This window comes from Ambystoma mexicanum, chromosome 6q (genome assembly GCF_040938575.1).
Source record: "Ambystoma mexicanum isolate Mex_15411 chromosome 6q, UKY_AmexF1_1, whole genome shotgun sequence".
Classification (NCBI taxonomy): domain Eukaryota; kingdom Metazoa; phylum Chordata; class Amphibia; order Caudata; family Ambystomatidae; genus Ambystoma; species Ambystoma mexicanum.
In genome coordinates, this window is record NC_090937.1 from 47,377,286 (window position 1) to 47,391,934 (window position 14,649).

Sequence of the window (14,649 nt, forward strand, 5' to 3'; positions counted from 1 at the left end):
GAGTGCAATCCATTGTCTCTCACTTGCAGTTTAGTCAGTAGCTGTCGCCTGCTTCCCGAATATTCCCTGCCCCTTAAATACCCCACCTCGCTGGCCTGTGCAGCGTCAAAATAACACTGGGGGAAACGCTTTGCGTTCCCCCTGGAACACCCCTTTTATTTTTCAATGGATTCTCGCTTATCTGTAAGTTATGCAAATGGAGCTATAGATAGCTCAAGGGGTTAAGTTCTTGCATCTAATAATGGGCTAGACTGGGCTTTGGAAATTCTTTTCCTGGAAAGGCGACTCCCCTGTGGTCACTAAATTGAGTACCATGATTGTGGGTAATTATTACAGCACTTAGAAGTAAGAGGAATACACCATGAAGTGCTATTTGAAAACTTGATTGCATTAATGTTTCAATTGGTGACAGTGCTCCGCAAAGCCGTTGTTCCATTTGTAGTAAGTGAAACAAAAACATTGTGAAATATATCTGCTCCATTCTTTCCCGGTTTGTAACGAGTTAATAGAGTCATTTCTGCAATAAGGTGCATACGCCTTTTGTAATGAAAATCGTACCACAGCTTTTAATTAAAAAAAACTGCACTTTTATAGATTTTTAAAAATAGTATTGGTTGAACAGTATATGTGTGCATGATGGTGAAACAATGACTGTCCCTGTCCAAACCTGCATAGAACAACACTGCTCAACACGCCCCACAATTCCATGGCCACACTTAAACACCCGAGGGCCTGGATATATAGCAATTCAACATTGCACACACTCTGACATGCATCACAGGCTATGATGCATGTCAGAGATTCAGGCTAACAATAGAAACACAGTGGATGGTCTACCTGTGCCTTTGTGCCTCAGACAAAATAGACAAAATGTTCATGGCCCAAGCTGAAGTACTCCATTTTTCCTGGTTTGAACACTGAATGCAAACAGAAATCCCATAGACAGGCTACATTATTAATGTGTTTTTTTTTCAAAGCCATAGTGCAACTCGAGGGCCAGAAACATGTCAGGTTTTCAGGATACCCTCACTAACAACCAGAAAACAGAGAAAGACAAAGGGGAAACTTTTAACGGCCCGAGATTCGTCCCCTAATACCGACTTGCAACAGCTTCTAAACTCAAGAATCTCGTTGCCCTCATGTTGAACCCCCTTAAGGAGAACAAGAACATTAGCCCTCACTAATATTCATGAGATCAATTAAAATACAATGATTGCAAATGTATGCAAATGTTTGCTTGCTCATGAATATTAATGAGGGATATCCTGAAAACCCATCAGGATTCCGGCCCTCGAAGCCTGGAGTTGGACAACCTGTTTAACCTGTTTCTTCCTTCACACCCAAATGTTCACCCATCTATAAATTGTACCTACTGAACCCTCCCCATTAACAGTGTGGCCGTGGCCCCTTGTATTCCACCTTGCTATTTCGCATCTTCATTCCCCTTCTTTCAAATGGCTCTTTATCATAGTCACGGCCCTATTTGCCGGGTACCAGTTGTTTATCTCACACCCTCTTCCGAAATTAAACTTTCTGAGTGGGTGACACCATGAACCCCGAATTGGTTACCTGTAGGATGCCGAGGGAGGGTAAACGGCTCTCGTTCCTTATTTGAAATACTGGGACCTTTATCAGCATTAAAAGACATTGTAGGCAAATCACTGCAGACTGCCAATTTAAAACCCAAGCTACGCAATTAATCACTACACATGCACAGTACCGAGACCACTGCGGGTGAGGAAAATGTTATCAATGCCCAATTTGTTGCGCTATCCAATTTAGGGAGCTCGATTTGAACCATATTTCTGCTTCTACCCATAGAGAGTCTAGCAATAGTCGCCCACATATCTAGTAGCAGAGAGCGGTTAATAAAAGGGCTATTTGTCGTAGGGGACAATTCTTCAAGCCTCAACAAGGAGCCCACATTTTGCATCTCAGCTGGTACTTTAGTCAAGACACAGGCTTGGTTAAGCCACTCCTCCAATAGAGATGAGGAGCAATTGGCCCGTGCAGCCTGGGTACCCCAATTGTCACTGGTTAACTGGTAATCATTGGTGCTCAGAAAATCAGGGCTCAGTGGCTCAGAACTTCTACTTCTGGCCTTTGCCAGGGAAAATAATCAAAATGTTTGTTTGTAGGTCTTCATATTTCGTAGTTACTAAGTTGAAGGTCTCTGCGTTGGCGCTGATCGGCCTGTTTTAGTTCAGTACTATGAGGCACGGGCTCCGGAAGAAGACACACCTTCGGACAGCGTAGGTCCGCTTATCTATTGGGCCTGGTAGGGTTGGCCTCCTGAATCTTGCCTACATATTTCTCTTCTAGCAAGTGAAGAATTATAAAACTATGTCAGTAATAGCCGAACTACTCTTAAAAATTGTTTACAATGATCATTTAAATATTTTAGAAAGTCAAAGAAAGTAATAGTTTGAAATAAATGAGAAAAAATGGCCTTTATAGCCGCCAATCATCTTTTTGACGCACGGCACAAACGCTATTTTCCTTACTGTGAGTTTGCAGGGGTGATACTGCATGCTAACCTCACCACCATTCCAAGGAACCTCTACTTGGACATGGTGGACCTCAAAGTTATATTTAATCTCCGCTACTTTCCAAAGCTATGTCCCTCAGATGAGGTCAAGGTATGAGTCAATGGCTTACGTGTATGCTGTCTACGTGTGGCACTCACAAATGCTGTTGTCTCAGAGATGCCTTTGCCAGAGGAGCTCTGTGCCCCATAAAAAGTGTGTAATACAAATACAGCTGGTGGCAACTGTCAATTACGGCATCTTTCTATGAAAGTTCAATTTTTGAACGGAAAATACAGTCTACCAGTAAATCTCACTCCTCAGGGATACAATGAGTGGTAAAGAGTGTTTGGGGAAGTTATAACAAGAGGTAAAACTACAGCTGGCAGAATTGGATTACTGCTGGCAATCCGTATTTTAAAAAAAAATGGCATAAGATTCTCTCTGAACTGGTATCGCTTATAAATATATGTAGTCATTTGACTAATACACACACTCTGTCTCTCGTTTTCTCTCTCGCTTTGGGCTTTAGGGGCCATATGCTTGCACCTCAGTGTTTACTTTCAGGGTTAATTACCCCTAGTGGTATTTCATGTGCGATGGTGGTGTAGATGCTGGAGAAGCATACACATATGTTCTCCACCATCTGTATTTATACCACTATTGGTAAATATCGCCAGTGGTATTTGCCAATGTCAAAACCACCAGCAGTAATATGTAATTGTAATGCTACTGGGGGATTTGCCTGGTGGAACAGCGATCTCGGGGCAGCAGTAATTTAGTGCCACTGGTATTATATTTTCAATATGCACATAACATTTGCAATCCGATCTTTTAGATCAACTTAGGCTTCGAAATTCACTTCACATGTCACCTAAAGACCTGGATTGGTGTTATATCTCGCTGTGAGAGGATGACAATGTGTTTCTCAGTGGTCCTTCTTGCATATCAGTAGAATGTTGATGAAAGTTGATGAAAGACAGATCAGGGAATGTTGAGTAAATGTGGTGCATGCATGATTCAGACAGTGTCAGAAGGACCTGAGCTGTGAGCACCTAGTATCGGCACTGGGTGTCTCACTGTAAACCATTATATGTTAATAGTAACTGGAACCATGTAAAGAAAGTGACATCATTTTTTTCTTTGCCTTGACTCCTGCTTTTAACTTCCTGAGATGTAATGCATTCCTTGGTATAACATTTGTGATGAGGATGGGGTCTCATATGGAATCACTTTATAATTCTCGATTTCCTCAATGTGCACCAAGTGGGGTGGACTAAGCACTGTGTGTGTGTTAACGAGACACAGAGGCAGTTGAATTTCAGTTTTGGTTGATTGAGTAAGTGACAGTGATCTTTCTGAAACTGAACACAGGTTTCAATAATGAGCTGTTTGGCAAGCCAGTTTTGCCCTGAAGAGGAACTTGTTGTGGTCGAAACATGTGTTGGCTGCTACATGGATTCCTAAATGTACTACATAAATTATATTATTCATTGATTTAACAAAGGTCTACAGGCTTTATGTACACTTTGTTGTGTTTTAGCAGACTTGGACTGACTGCAATTTCGGAAGGGCAATTCATCTCTAATCAATTCTCCTGTGACGTGGGGCTAGTCATGCTCATGTCCAGACCAGTGCTGCTCACCGCCTAGTTGACTGTATAGTGAGGTGGATCAGCTGGAACCTTGGAGAGCCCCGTTCTGTTGTTGCATAGACTTTTGAAGACCAATGCATTATACACCTGGTACTGAGACACCCAGTACTTGTGACTTCCTGGCTGTGCTGACATAAGAGTTGCAAAACAAAATGTGGATGTTTGTAACTATCACTGTAACTGCTAAGAAATATACTCTATATGATGTTGTTTTTGTACCATTTCATACTACCGTAGAGAGTACCACAACTAAGTGGTTATTGTATTTTGCATAAATCAATACTAACAAGGAACTAATACTAATGTAAAAGCCCTTCCCAGCAAGTGTATTGTTATGTGAAAGTGTCTGACTACTCTCAAATTGTGATTTCCATTCAGCTTTCAGTAAGCGAAGGGAGAAGGGGTGCCATTACAGGCAGTCAGATATGTCATGTCCACTAGCATAGTGGAGGCAGGCTCCTGCATCCTCTGAGTATTGGGGGGTCCTGCCACCCCAGTTCCAGGGGGGAGACCTGGGCCTAGCCCGCACCCTAGAAGGGGGAGGGCTGCTCTGTGGCCGACAGTGCCTGGCAGCACAGGAAGGAGGTGCACCTCCTTTGGCTCCCCTGCACCATGCCATACTGGAACTAGGAAGCTCTTCATGCGTCCTGGTTCTTGTCTGTGTGGTGTGGTAGTCAGAGGCCTGGAGTGGCACGGACCGAACTGCAGTGGGAAACATGTAAGGTTTATGTGTAAGGTGTGCATTGTGCATGCATGTGTGTCAGACGTATGTATATGGCATATATGTCAGGTGGGTGAATGGGTATGAATGTGATTGTGTGTGTATGAATGTTATGGCTGGGTGGGTGCCCATATGGAGAATGCAGTATACGAGTGACTGGCCAGTGAATGGGTATGAATGTGATTGTGTGTGTATGAATGTTATGGCTGGGTGGGTGCCCATATGGAGAATGCAGTATACGAGTGACTGGCCAGTGAATGGGTATGAATGTGATTGTGTGTGTATGAATGTTATGGCTGGGTGGGTGCCCATATGGATAATGCAGTATACGAGTGACTGGCCAGTGAATGGGTATGAATGTGATTGTGTGTGTATGAATGTTATGGCTGGGTGGGTGCCCATATGGAGAATGCAGTATACGAGTGACTGGCCAGTGAATGGGTATGAATGTGATTGTGTGTGTATGAATGTTATGGCTGGGTGGGTGCCCATATGGATAATGCAGTATACGAGTGACTGGCCAGTGAATGGGTATGAATGTGATTGTGTGTGTATGAATGTTATGGCTGGGTGGGTGCCCATATGGAGAATGCAGTGTGAATGAATGTATGAGAAGCTGTATGGGTGAGTGACTGGGGGTTAAATGTGCATGAATGTGATTGTGTGAATGTTCTGGGTGAGTGTGCATGTGGACAATGCATAGTGAGTGAATGTGAGAGAGGGTGTATGGGCCAGTGACTGGTGGGTGACTATGAATGTGATTGTGTGAATTTTCAGGGTGGGGGCCGATGTGGAGAATGCAATGTGAGTAAATGTGACAGAGTGAGTGAGTGAGTGAGTGAGTGAGTGAGTGAGTGAGTGAGGGAGTGAGTGAGTGAGTGAATGAGTGAGTGAGTGGTGCGTGAATGCATGTGCCTGTGATTATGTGTGTAAATGTTCTGGATCGTTGCCAATGGGGAGAATGCAGTGTGAATGTTCTGGGTGCACGCGTAAGTGAATGTGACAGTAGCTGCATGCATGAGTGACTGGTGGGTGAATCAGTATGAATGAGAGTATGTGTGTGTCTGTGTGTGAATGATCTGGGTAAGTGTCTGGAGAATGCAGTGTGAGTGAATGTGAGAGAAGGTGCTTGGGTGAGTTACAGGTGGGTGAATAGGTATGCATGTGAATGTGAATGTTCTGGGTGGGTAGGTGTGCATGTGGAGGATGTAGTGAGTGAATGTGAGAGAAGGTGAATGGGTGAGTGAAAGGTGGTTGAAGGGATTTGAATATGATTGTAAAGGTTTTGGGTGAGTGGGTGCCTGAGTGGAGAAATGATGAGACTGGCTGCATTGTGAGTGAATATGATTGAAGGTGTATGGGTGAGTGACTTTGGGATGAAAGGGTACGAATGTGATTGTATGTGAATGTTCTGGGTGGGAGTGCATGTGGAGAATGCGGTGTCAATGTTCTGGGTGTGTGTGTGAGAGAAAGTGTATGGGTGATTGACTGGATATGAATGTGCTTGTGCATGTGCAAGGTGCTGGGAAGCCTGGGGAGCTCTGGAGCCTTTTTGACATTTCCTTAAGTGAAATGGCAAGTTTTACTGGCATTTCTGGGCAAAGCCAACTTGATGTGTGTTATTACATGGCTAGACATGCATTTTGGTGCAGGCAGTCTCACCATTTCTTGACGTGGCATGATTCTTTTTGCTGGCCATCCATGGGAAAGGAAGCATTATATGTCTTATTACATAGCAAGGCAAGCATTTTAGTGCCACCAGGCTAGCCATTTCTTGCTGTCGCATGACATTTTGTATCAGCAAGCTATGATAAAGCAAGCATGATAAATGTAATTATGTGGATAAACAGAAGGTGAAGGCTGAAAGGTTTAAACTTAATCATAACCTCTGGCACATCTATGGGCAACCCTCCCAACCATTGTTCTTGAGCCTGCCAAGACATTACAAAAAAAGAGAAAAGACCATATGCAAATCAGGCTTAGTCCCACTGCAAAAGGGGCAGGCCAGCCCAAACGTCTAAGTCAAATTTGTACTGCATGCGAGCACAAGCATCCCAGGCATGTTTCTGTCCCATTGGGTGTCATCAGAGAGGGGTAGCTTAGATGGCACTCGGGATGGCTTAGACACAACAAAAGGTGAAAGCTGGAATGTTTAGAATTAATCTGAACCTCTGGCATAGGACTGGGCAACACTTTAAACCCTCATTTTTTTGCCTGCCAAGCCATTACATAAAGGGAAAAGACCATATGCAAACCAAACCAGGGTTGGTATCACCCCAAAAGAGGTGGCCCAGTCTGAACTGCTAGGTCACATCCCTTCTGCACTAGACCATAAGCTTCCCCAGACAGGTATCACCATCATTTGGCGTTATCAGTGAGCAGTAGCTTGGTTCTGTAGGCCCATGTGTCTAGACTGACATTTTGGTGCAGTCAATCTAGCCATTTCCTACTGTCGCATGACATTTTTTTTAATGGGTATCTATGATAACACAAGAATTATACGTGTTATTGCATGGCTAGAATGACAATTTGGTGCAGCCAGTCTAGCTATTTCTTATGGTGGCATGACATTTTTTTTTATCAAGCATCTATGATAAAAACAAGCATGATAAGTGTTATTATGTATCTAGAATGACAATTTGGTGCAGCCAGCCTAGCTAATTTCTTATGGTGGCATGACATTTATTTTACCAGGCATTTATGAAAAAAGCAAGCATGCTAAGTGTTATTATGCAGCTAGGCTAGTATTTTGGTATAGCTAGTCTAGCTAGTTCTTACTGTGGCATGACGTATTTTACTGAGCATCTATGATAAAGCAAGCGTGATAAGTGTTCTTACATATCTAGACTGGCCTGCACTGGATTAAGTTTGGTGTATGTCTTTAAGTGGGTGTATTCGCAAATATTGACCAATCCAGTTTGGGCATGTGTTCTTATAGTATACTTACTGTCATTATGCGCAAAACAAACATGAGTATGTTCTTATACAAGAATACTGGTTTATATTGGTTCAGGCAGCATGAAAATGTATGGACACAGCCAGCTCGGAAATATTTTTTATACTGGAATACATTGTGGGGAAAGGCATGACAATGTGTTGGGAAATGCCCCTGTGCACTGCTGGTCACTTACATCTTTTGGATTTTTTCATGAGTTATCCTACATACCCCATTGCAAATTGTCTGGCTTTTTTCCAAATGTTTCCACAGACAGTGTACTGTGTAATGCACAATGTAACCAATTATCGAAAACAATTTTTGGGGGAGAACTCAATCCAAATTCTCTTTCATTGTTCTGTGCTCCCTTGCTATGCTCTGTCACTATTGCATACTTGTGGCAAATATTTATGCACCTCCAATAATAAATTCATACATTTAGGTGCCAGGGGCCAGCCGCCACTCCCTTTTTTCTGCAATAGCTGAAAAATTGAAGCTTTGATTAAAAAACATACATCTTTCACGTAGCACAGTGCATGTATGCCGCTGCAGCGGCATGATGAGAATGGACATTGCGCACGTCCGTGGCATGTCCTGTGCTTTGTTGAGGAGCTTGGGGCGGGGAACCACATCATGGCACGCAGGAGGGCTGCCAAATTTTGCGTTACACCACTGGTCATATCTGTTTTTGAAATGCCTCCTAAAGGCGGATGCACAATAGTCATAGCAGGCTTCCTTAGGTGAGGTGAGCTATGAATGAGCTGCAGGATGTTTTATTGTTAATATCCTGCAGCAGGGTTTCTCAGGAATGTGCCCGTCTGCTGCAGAACAATCAAGGATTGTCTGCCTCTCACACAGGAGGTAGTTGCTGGTATATGTCTCTACCTGGACAATTCACTCTTCTGTTTTATATACTTGTAGATCACTCCCATTTACATGGTAATGCTTGGGTCACTGAGGTGGCAGGATTCCCAGGACCCAAGCAAAAGATGTGCAAAAAGGCCTTCTTGCAGGACAAAGGAAGCGACGGTCTGTTCTTCAGTAGAGTCGAGGTTGCTGAAATCTGACTTCAGGTAAATGGATTGACTTTGGAGCTATTCATTTCAAATATATGTTGTCCTTGTTCCAAGCCACAATAAACTAAAGGGACATTGTGACCCACACGTGTCAAAGAGATATCTTCATGACAACCTTGCGTGCAACAAAAAGGGGCAGAACGTCGACTTTCCCGCTTTGATTGCGACTTGCAAGGATAATTTTTAACGGTGGTGGCTGATGCAACCAGAAAACATTGAAAGGTTACTGCATGCCACATGCAGGCTGAATCTACTCACAGAGTACTTTGTATACACCTTAATATTGTATAGACCTTAATATTCTATTGTGAGCGTTCTTTGATCAATAAAAGCACTTGTTACATTACAGACTATTGTCGTTTTCTTTAAAAATAATGTTTTCCTATCCGATTTGGGACAAGGAAGAAAAGTTACGTGCTGTGAGAGCTCATGTGTGTTTATCTTCATTTTTCTGTGTTAAGTGACGTCATGGCTGGGTGTGATGGCTGGGCACGTTTGGCTACGCTGGCCACTAACAGCATGAAAATAGGTGGAGCATATCGTTTGGACTAGTGATGTCAGCTTCAGGGGTGGGCGATCTGGATTCTTGCCGTGAGCTCACTTGAAGTTAGTGCGATGCCTCAACGGATAAGATTAGCACAAGATGGCTGCACCCAACCCGTTTTTTTTCGCATACGTAAAAGTGAGGAAAACTAAGGTAAAATGCATAGTACATTTTTTTAATATTGATTGCTGTATGCTTAAAAATACATGCACAAATGATCAGCACAACAACATTTTTGAGCGAACATCCCCTTTAAGGGGCATCTGCATTTGGCCTCTGAGGATGCTTAATGCACCACTGAAGGTTGTTCCATCATGGCGTAGTTAGCATTGAAGTGCAACCCTTCTCATTTGAGGGTTTATGGATTGCAACACAACCACATTGTGAAAAGTGACCACAGGGGTAGAAGCCTGCTGTCTTTTGCAAAATGGGATGCACAAACGCAAATTAAGTTCTATAAGTCTTAGGAATGTGCTAAATTGGGAAGTTTCATTTATGTCAGTTTTGTAGAATGTTGCACTGAAGGCTGCCAGTTTCAGAATTTTTGAGAAAAAATGTTGTCTGTATACTCACAGCAAATCAATCATCTTTCTGCAATTGTAAATTGAGCACCACAAAGATGGGTCATAATAAGAACAATTAGGAACCCATGCTACCAATCACTCTGAATTGGAATTTCCGGAGTGCTGGACTATATAGCACACCAATGTACCACATGTACTGACAGTTGACCAATAAGAAAGTTCTGTTCATTGTTGAATATATGGCGCTCAAATGTTCCTCGCTCTATACATCACTGTATTATCTACCCCTAGCCCACCCCCTTCGATGCCCACCATATTTGGTGCAACCCCCGGCCGCCTATTAAGTGGTGCCATTGTCTGACTCTCGCATTTGATTGCTCTGACTCCCTACCACATGGCTAGGCACCATGCCCCTTCCCATTACCGAATTCAGCACTATAACTGCCTGCGAGGATGTAGCCACCCTCTCTCAGGAGGACCACTCCCCTTTACATGGTGACTGACCCGTCAATGTTAACCTCACGTGAGGACACAGCCGCCCGTATGATGTAACTAGTAAAACAGTTCTGTCATGTAACTAAGGAACCGTTCTTGTGATGTAACTAACAAAGTATTCTTGTGATGTAACTAAGGAAGTATTCTTGTGATGTAACTAAGGAAGTATTCTTGTGATGTATCTAAGAAAGTTTTCTTGTAAAAGCGCCATGATACTGAGGGCTGCTGTGCGCTTTATAAATGTAAAAAATTAAAATAAATAAATATTAATATTATTATATCCCAGATACATGATACTTTTTTTGTTAAACGTGGGTGCGCTGCATAAGTCTACTAGATGCTAGATGGCCAATAAGGCGCAGCACGTGGTCATTAAGCTGTGGGTAAAACCACATCACAGGCATATGCTGGCAGTGAGTTGAGAGGTCACCTACCTCCTCTGAGCTGTCTTCATCTTCTTCTGAGGAGTCTCTGTTAACCTGAAAAAATAGAAAATAAAACAATTCTACTGTGTTTGCTTAAGTATCTGCGAAAAAGAACAAGAAAGTAAAGGTTACAGTAAAACAGATAGAAAGAATATTGAAGCCAGGGTATGAGAATGGTGTTACAATAAAATAAACATATACTTACACGGTGGTACTTGAAAAGGGATAGTGGGGAGCAAGTCTCGGGAGGATAGCTCAGGGGCAACGTGCTCGCCTTGGAAGCAAGACGACTGGGAGCAACACAGGTTCGATCCCTGGGTCTGTGCTTAGAAACCTCTGGTTATTAAGCGCGTTACAAATAACCTATCAGATCATGTCATATCAAGTGGGGAGAGTTCCATTCTAAATACGGAGGGACAATGGTGAGTTGAGGTCGGATTCCTGTACCCATAGTTTGTGGGGCGCCATAAGGCGTGGAGACCAGACCTTGTCCCACCACGGAGGCTTGCGATGAGCAGTGTGAGCCTCTCGTGTTCGCCGGAGGAGAACCTAAGGAAGGTCTGGATGAGGGGGCCTTGAAAATAGAATTGCGTGAACTGTACTCAGCGGTGCCCTTTATGGAGTGCTCAATTGCATTTCTGGGAGAATGTGTTCCAGTGGTTCTAACATGCACATGGCACTCTTGAATATGGTGGTGGTGAGCTGCACTGGGTCACAAGTCACATTTGCCAGGTGCTGCTTTTACATTTTCATTTAATATGTAGTTTATGTGGCATTGCTTTGATAGCACATTTAAGAATACAAACTCGCAATACAAGCGGCACACACCAAACCATTTGGTTTAATAGTGCCAGACACAATCTTCTCTGTGCAATTATCTTCACTGGAGCAACACTACACACAAATACAACCGCACATGATAAACTTGATACGCACCACTGTGCATTTTACATACCATGGCCGCAGGTGCAGTGAGAATTGTATCCGGTTGCAAACATAATCTGGGCTCCGTGACACCGTAGGGAAAGGAACAGTGATGTTGCAAACAGGCGTTCATAAATGTACACACTCTGGGCCCTATTCATGGACATTTTTTGCACGGGTCAAAGAGACTTTGCACTGCTAAAAAGTGACTGCACTGCCGACACAAACCTTGATTCATGGAACCGTGCAAAGTGTATTTTTGCAGCGCAAAATCAGTGCATACATTTTTGCAGTGCAAAATGACTTTGTACGGACTTTGCACTGCAAAACTACACAATGCACAGTTCCATGAATCAGGTTTGCGTGGGCAGCGCAGAGTCACTTTGAACCGTGGAGATAATTCCATGGATCGGGCCCTCTGTCTTCTGAAAGATGATGGACGCATCTGCGTCCACAGGTGGTCGGGGGAGAGAGTGTGGCAAGAAGTCATAGGCACTCATTACGTGGTAGGCGGTAACCCTGGCGCTATTAGCGACATGTTTGCTGCCGGTATTTTACTGTGTCCGCCTTGGTGGATGGCGGAATTACCGCCCTACTCCAAGGTGAGCGGGGGCGGTAATTCCCCATTCACCAAGGCCCTTCCCCATTCCCATTACCGTCCTACTCCAAGGTGAGCGGGGCGGTAATTCCCCATTCACCAAGGCCCTTCCCCATTCCCATTTTTGCCCCCATAGGGCATAACGGGAATGGGGAAGGCGCTAATTATGGTACAGCAAATTGCGGTACCGTAATTAGCACAGAGGTCCCTTTGCGGCACCCTACTTTAACGGCTGGTAAAACCAGCCGTTAAGGTCGGGTCCCGCAAAGGGAACTCGTAGAAAGGCGGTAAGGGTTTACCGGCACCGGTGCCCTTAGTGGTACCGGTAAACCCTTACCGCCTAACGTGTAATGAGGCCCAGTGTGCGCAGAGAGAGAGAGTCAGACAGGAGTTTAGGAGTAGTTTAAAAGTGGGCTAGGAATCAGAAAACTAGGGAGTAGAGGAGGAGATGGAAAATGTGAGGTCCTATAAGATATAATGTGGGTACGTACTAGAAGGGCGTGCAGTGCAAGTCCCACGTTGGAAGAAACAGAGCGAATGATTCAAAGAGAGAAGGCATGAAAAGCAGCGGAAGTGCATAGCGAGGTGGATGCGCGTGCCAGAGACAACGTCGAGTCGCCTTTGCAGAGACAAAGCATCTAACGTAGACGGGAGAGTTGTAGTGGTTCGAAGAGTGGCACGACATGGGAGCCGAGGACATGTTGTTTGTAGAAGGGCAGAACATATAAAGCACATGCTTTGCTTGGGTTTGACAAGAGAGGGGCACGAGAAACACCAGAGGAACAAATGGAGATTTTGTGAAGCGTTCTGTTGACGGCAGGACTTAAGCGTAGGACAAGGGATCCATCAGAAACGGTTGATCACCAAGTATCTGATGCTTCTCAGTCAGCCCTTTTTTTTACACAGTGAATGGTTTGGGCATGTGTAGTACAGTCAGAACTTATGCATTTCTATTAGAAGGGAAGCCCACGTCACGTCTGTGAAAAAACGTAAAAGCCACAGATTTGCGAAGTCCCGTATAGGATATAAGCTCGCACCCCTTCAGAGGCGTAGCCAGGATTGTCTAACAAGTTGTGCCTGAGGCTAAGGTAGTTGGGCCCACTGCAGTGACATTAACATCCGTAAATGCCCACACAGCATTGTAGGGTGGGCATTTACAGATTTTGGGTGGGTCTTGTCTGCTCCCGCTATACCCTGTCGACGCCTCTGCACCCCTTCCTGCAGTACACAGTGCTATTAAATTATTGCACAGATGCTAATTGGACTCATAAAAAGCCACACACTACAATTAACTTATTTCATGGAAGTCATGGGGACACAGAGATGGCTGTAGCACGTTTGGTACATTGTTCTGAATGAAATTGAAACTCAAACTTCTGATTGAAATGTTCCCAAAGGCAACTTTGGATGTTCGGTTTAGATGGAAGGTTTCCTTTCCAAGATATGTTTTTTGTGTGGGATTTTGCTGAGCTTCACCAGACTTCCAAATAAAATCGGAAGTGAGAGAAGTCCCATTGTGTTTCTCAATGGGCTGTCAAGTCACCTCCTTTTATTGAATACGAGCAGCCCGTAATGTACAAAAGCCCAAAATGTCAGGAATCAGGGTTGGCACAGGCATGGAGTGCTAAAATACGCCTATTGAGACATTATGTGCTGGAAGGACAGGAAACTTCAGTTCCCAGCATCCTTTGTGTTATTTTGTAGATTGGCCCGTGCGCGCCTTGCCAGCTGTACTGCATCAAGAATCAAGGCAGCTTAAAGGCATGCAACGGCGGTGGGCAGGTGTGGCTTATTGTTGATTTGGAGCAGGAGGCAGGCTGCCGCGTTCGGCAACAGGAGGAAGGCGTCCGCGTGTGACGAAACGAGATGCAGGGGAGAAACGCTTGATCGCACGCGTTCACGGTGCGGTAGGAGCAGGAGGGGCGCTGAGTAGCCGGCAGAGACAACGCTTGCTGTTCTTCGTCTGGGAAGTCCCACGGGGCTCCCCAGACTCAAGATAAGTACTTGTGGGGGCAATATATTTCCGAACTGCTTGGAATGATTTACCGCTGTTTCAATATTTGTCTGGGAAGTCCCGCGGGCTCCCCAGACCTGAGATAAGTAACGCCCTAATCTCTTTGAATTCAATCGGTGTGAAAAACTAAAGTGTGTTTGTTACTCGTATAATTCAAGAACTTTGCCAATCTTGTGTGGATTAATGCAGGAAGTACTGCATATGGACAGCGACA

General features: G+C 44.3%; 1 protein-coding gene across 1 annotated transcript in view; it reads right to left on the minus strand.

Moving 5' to 3' along the window:
• IBSP (integrin binding sialoprotein) overlaps positions 1 to 14,649 on the minus strand; it is a 75,978-nt gene that overhangs the window by 18,213 nt on the left and 43,116 nt on the right. Inside the window, exon 5 of the mRNA XM_069630456.1 lies at positions 10,909 to 10,953. Within this exon, the coding sequence (XP_069486557.1) occupies positions 10,909 to 10,953 (45 nt within the window). The remainder of the gene's footprint in view (positions 1 to 10,908; positions 10,954 to 14,649) is intronic.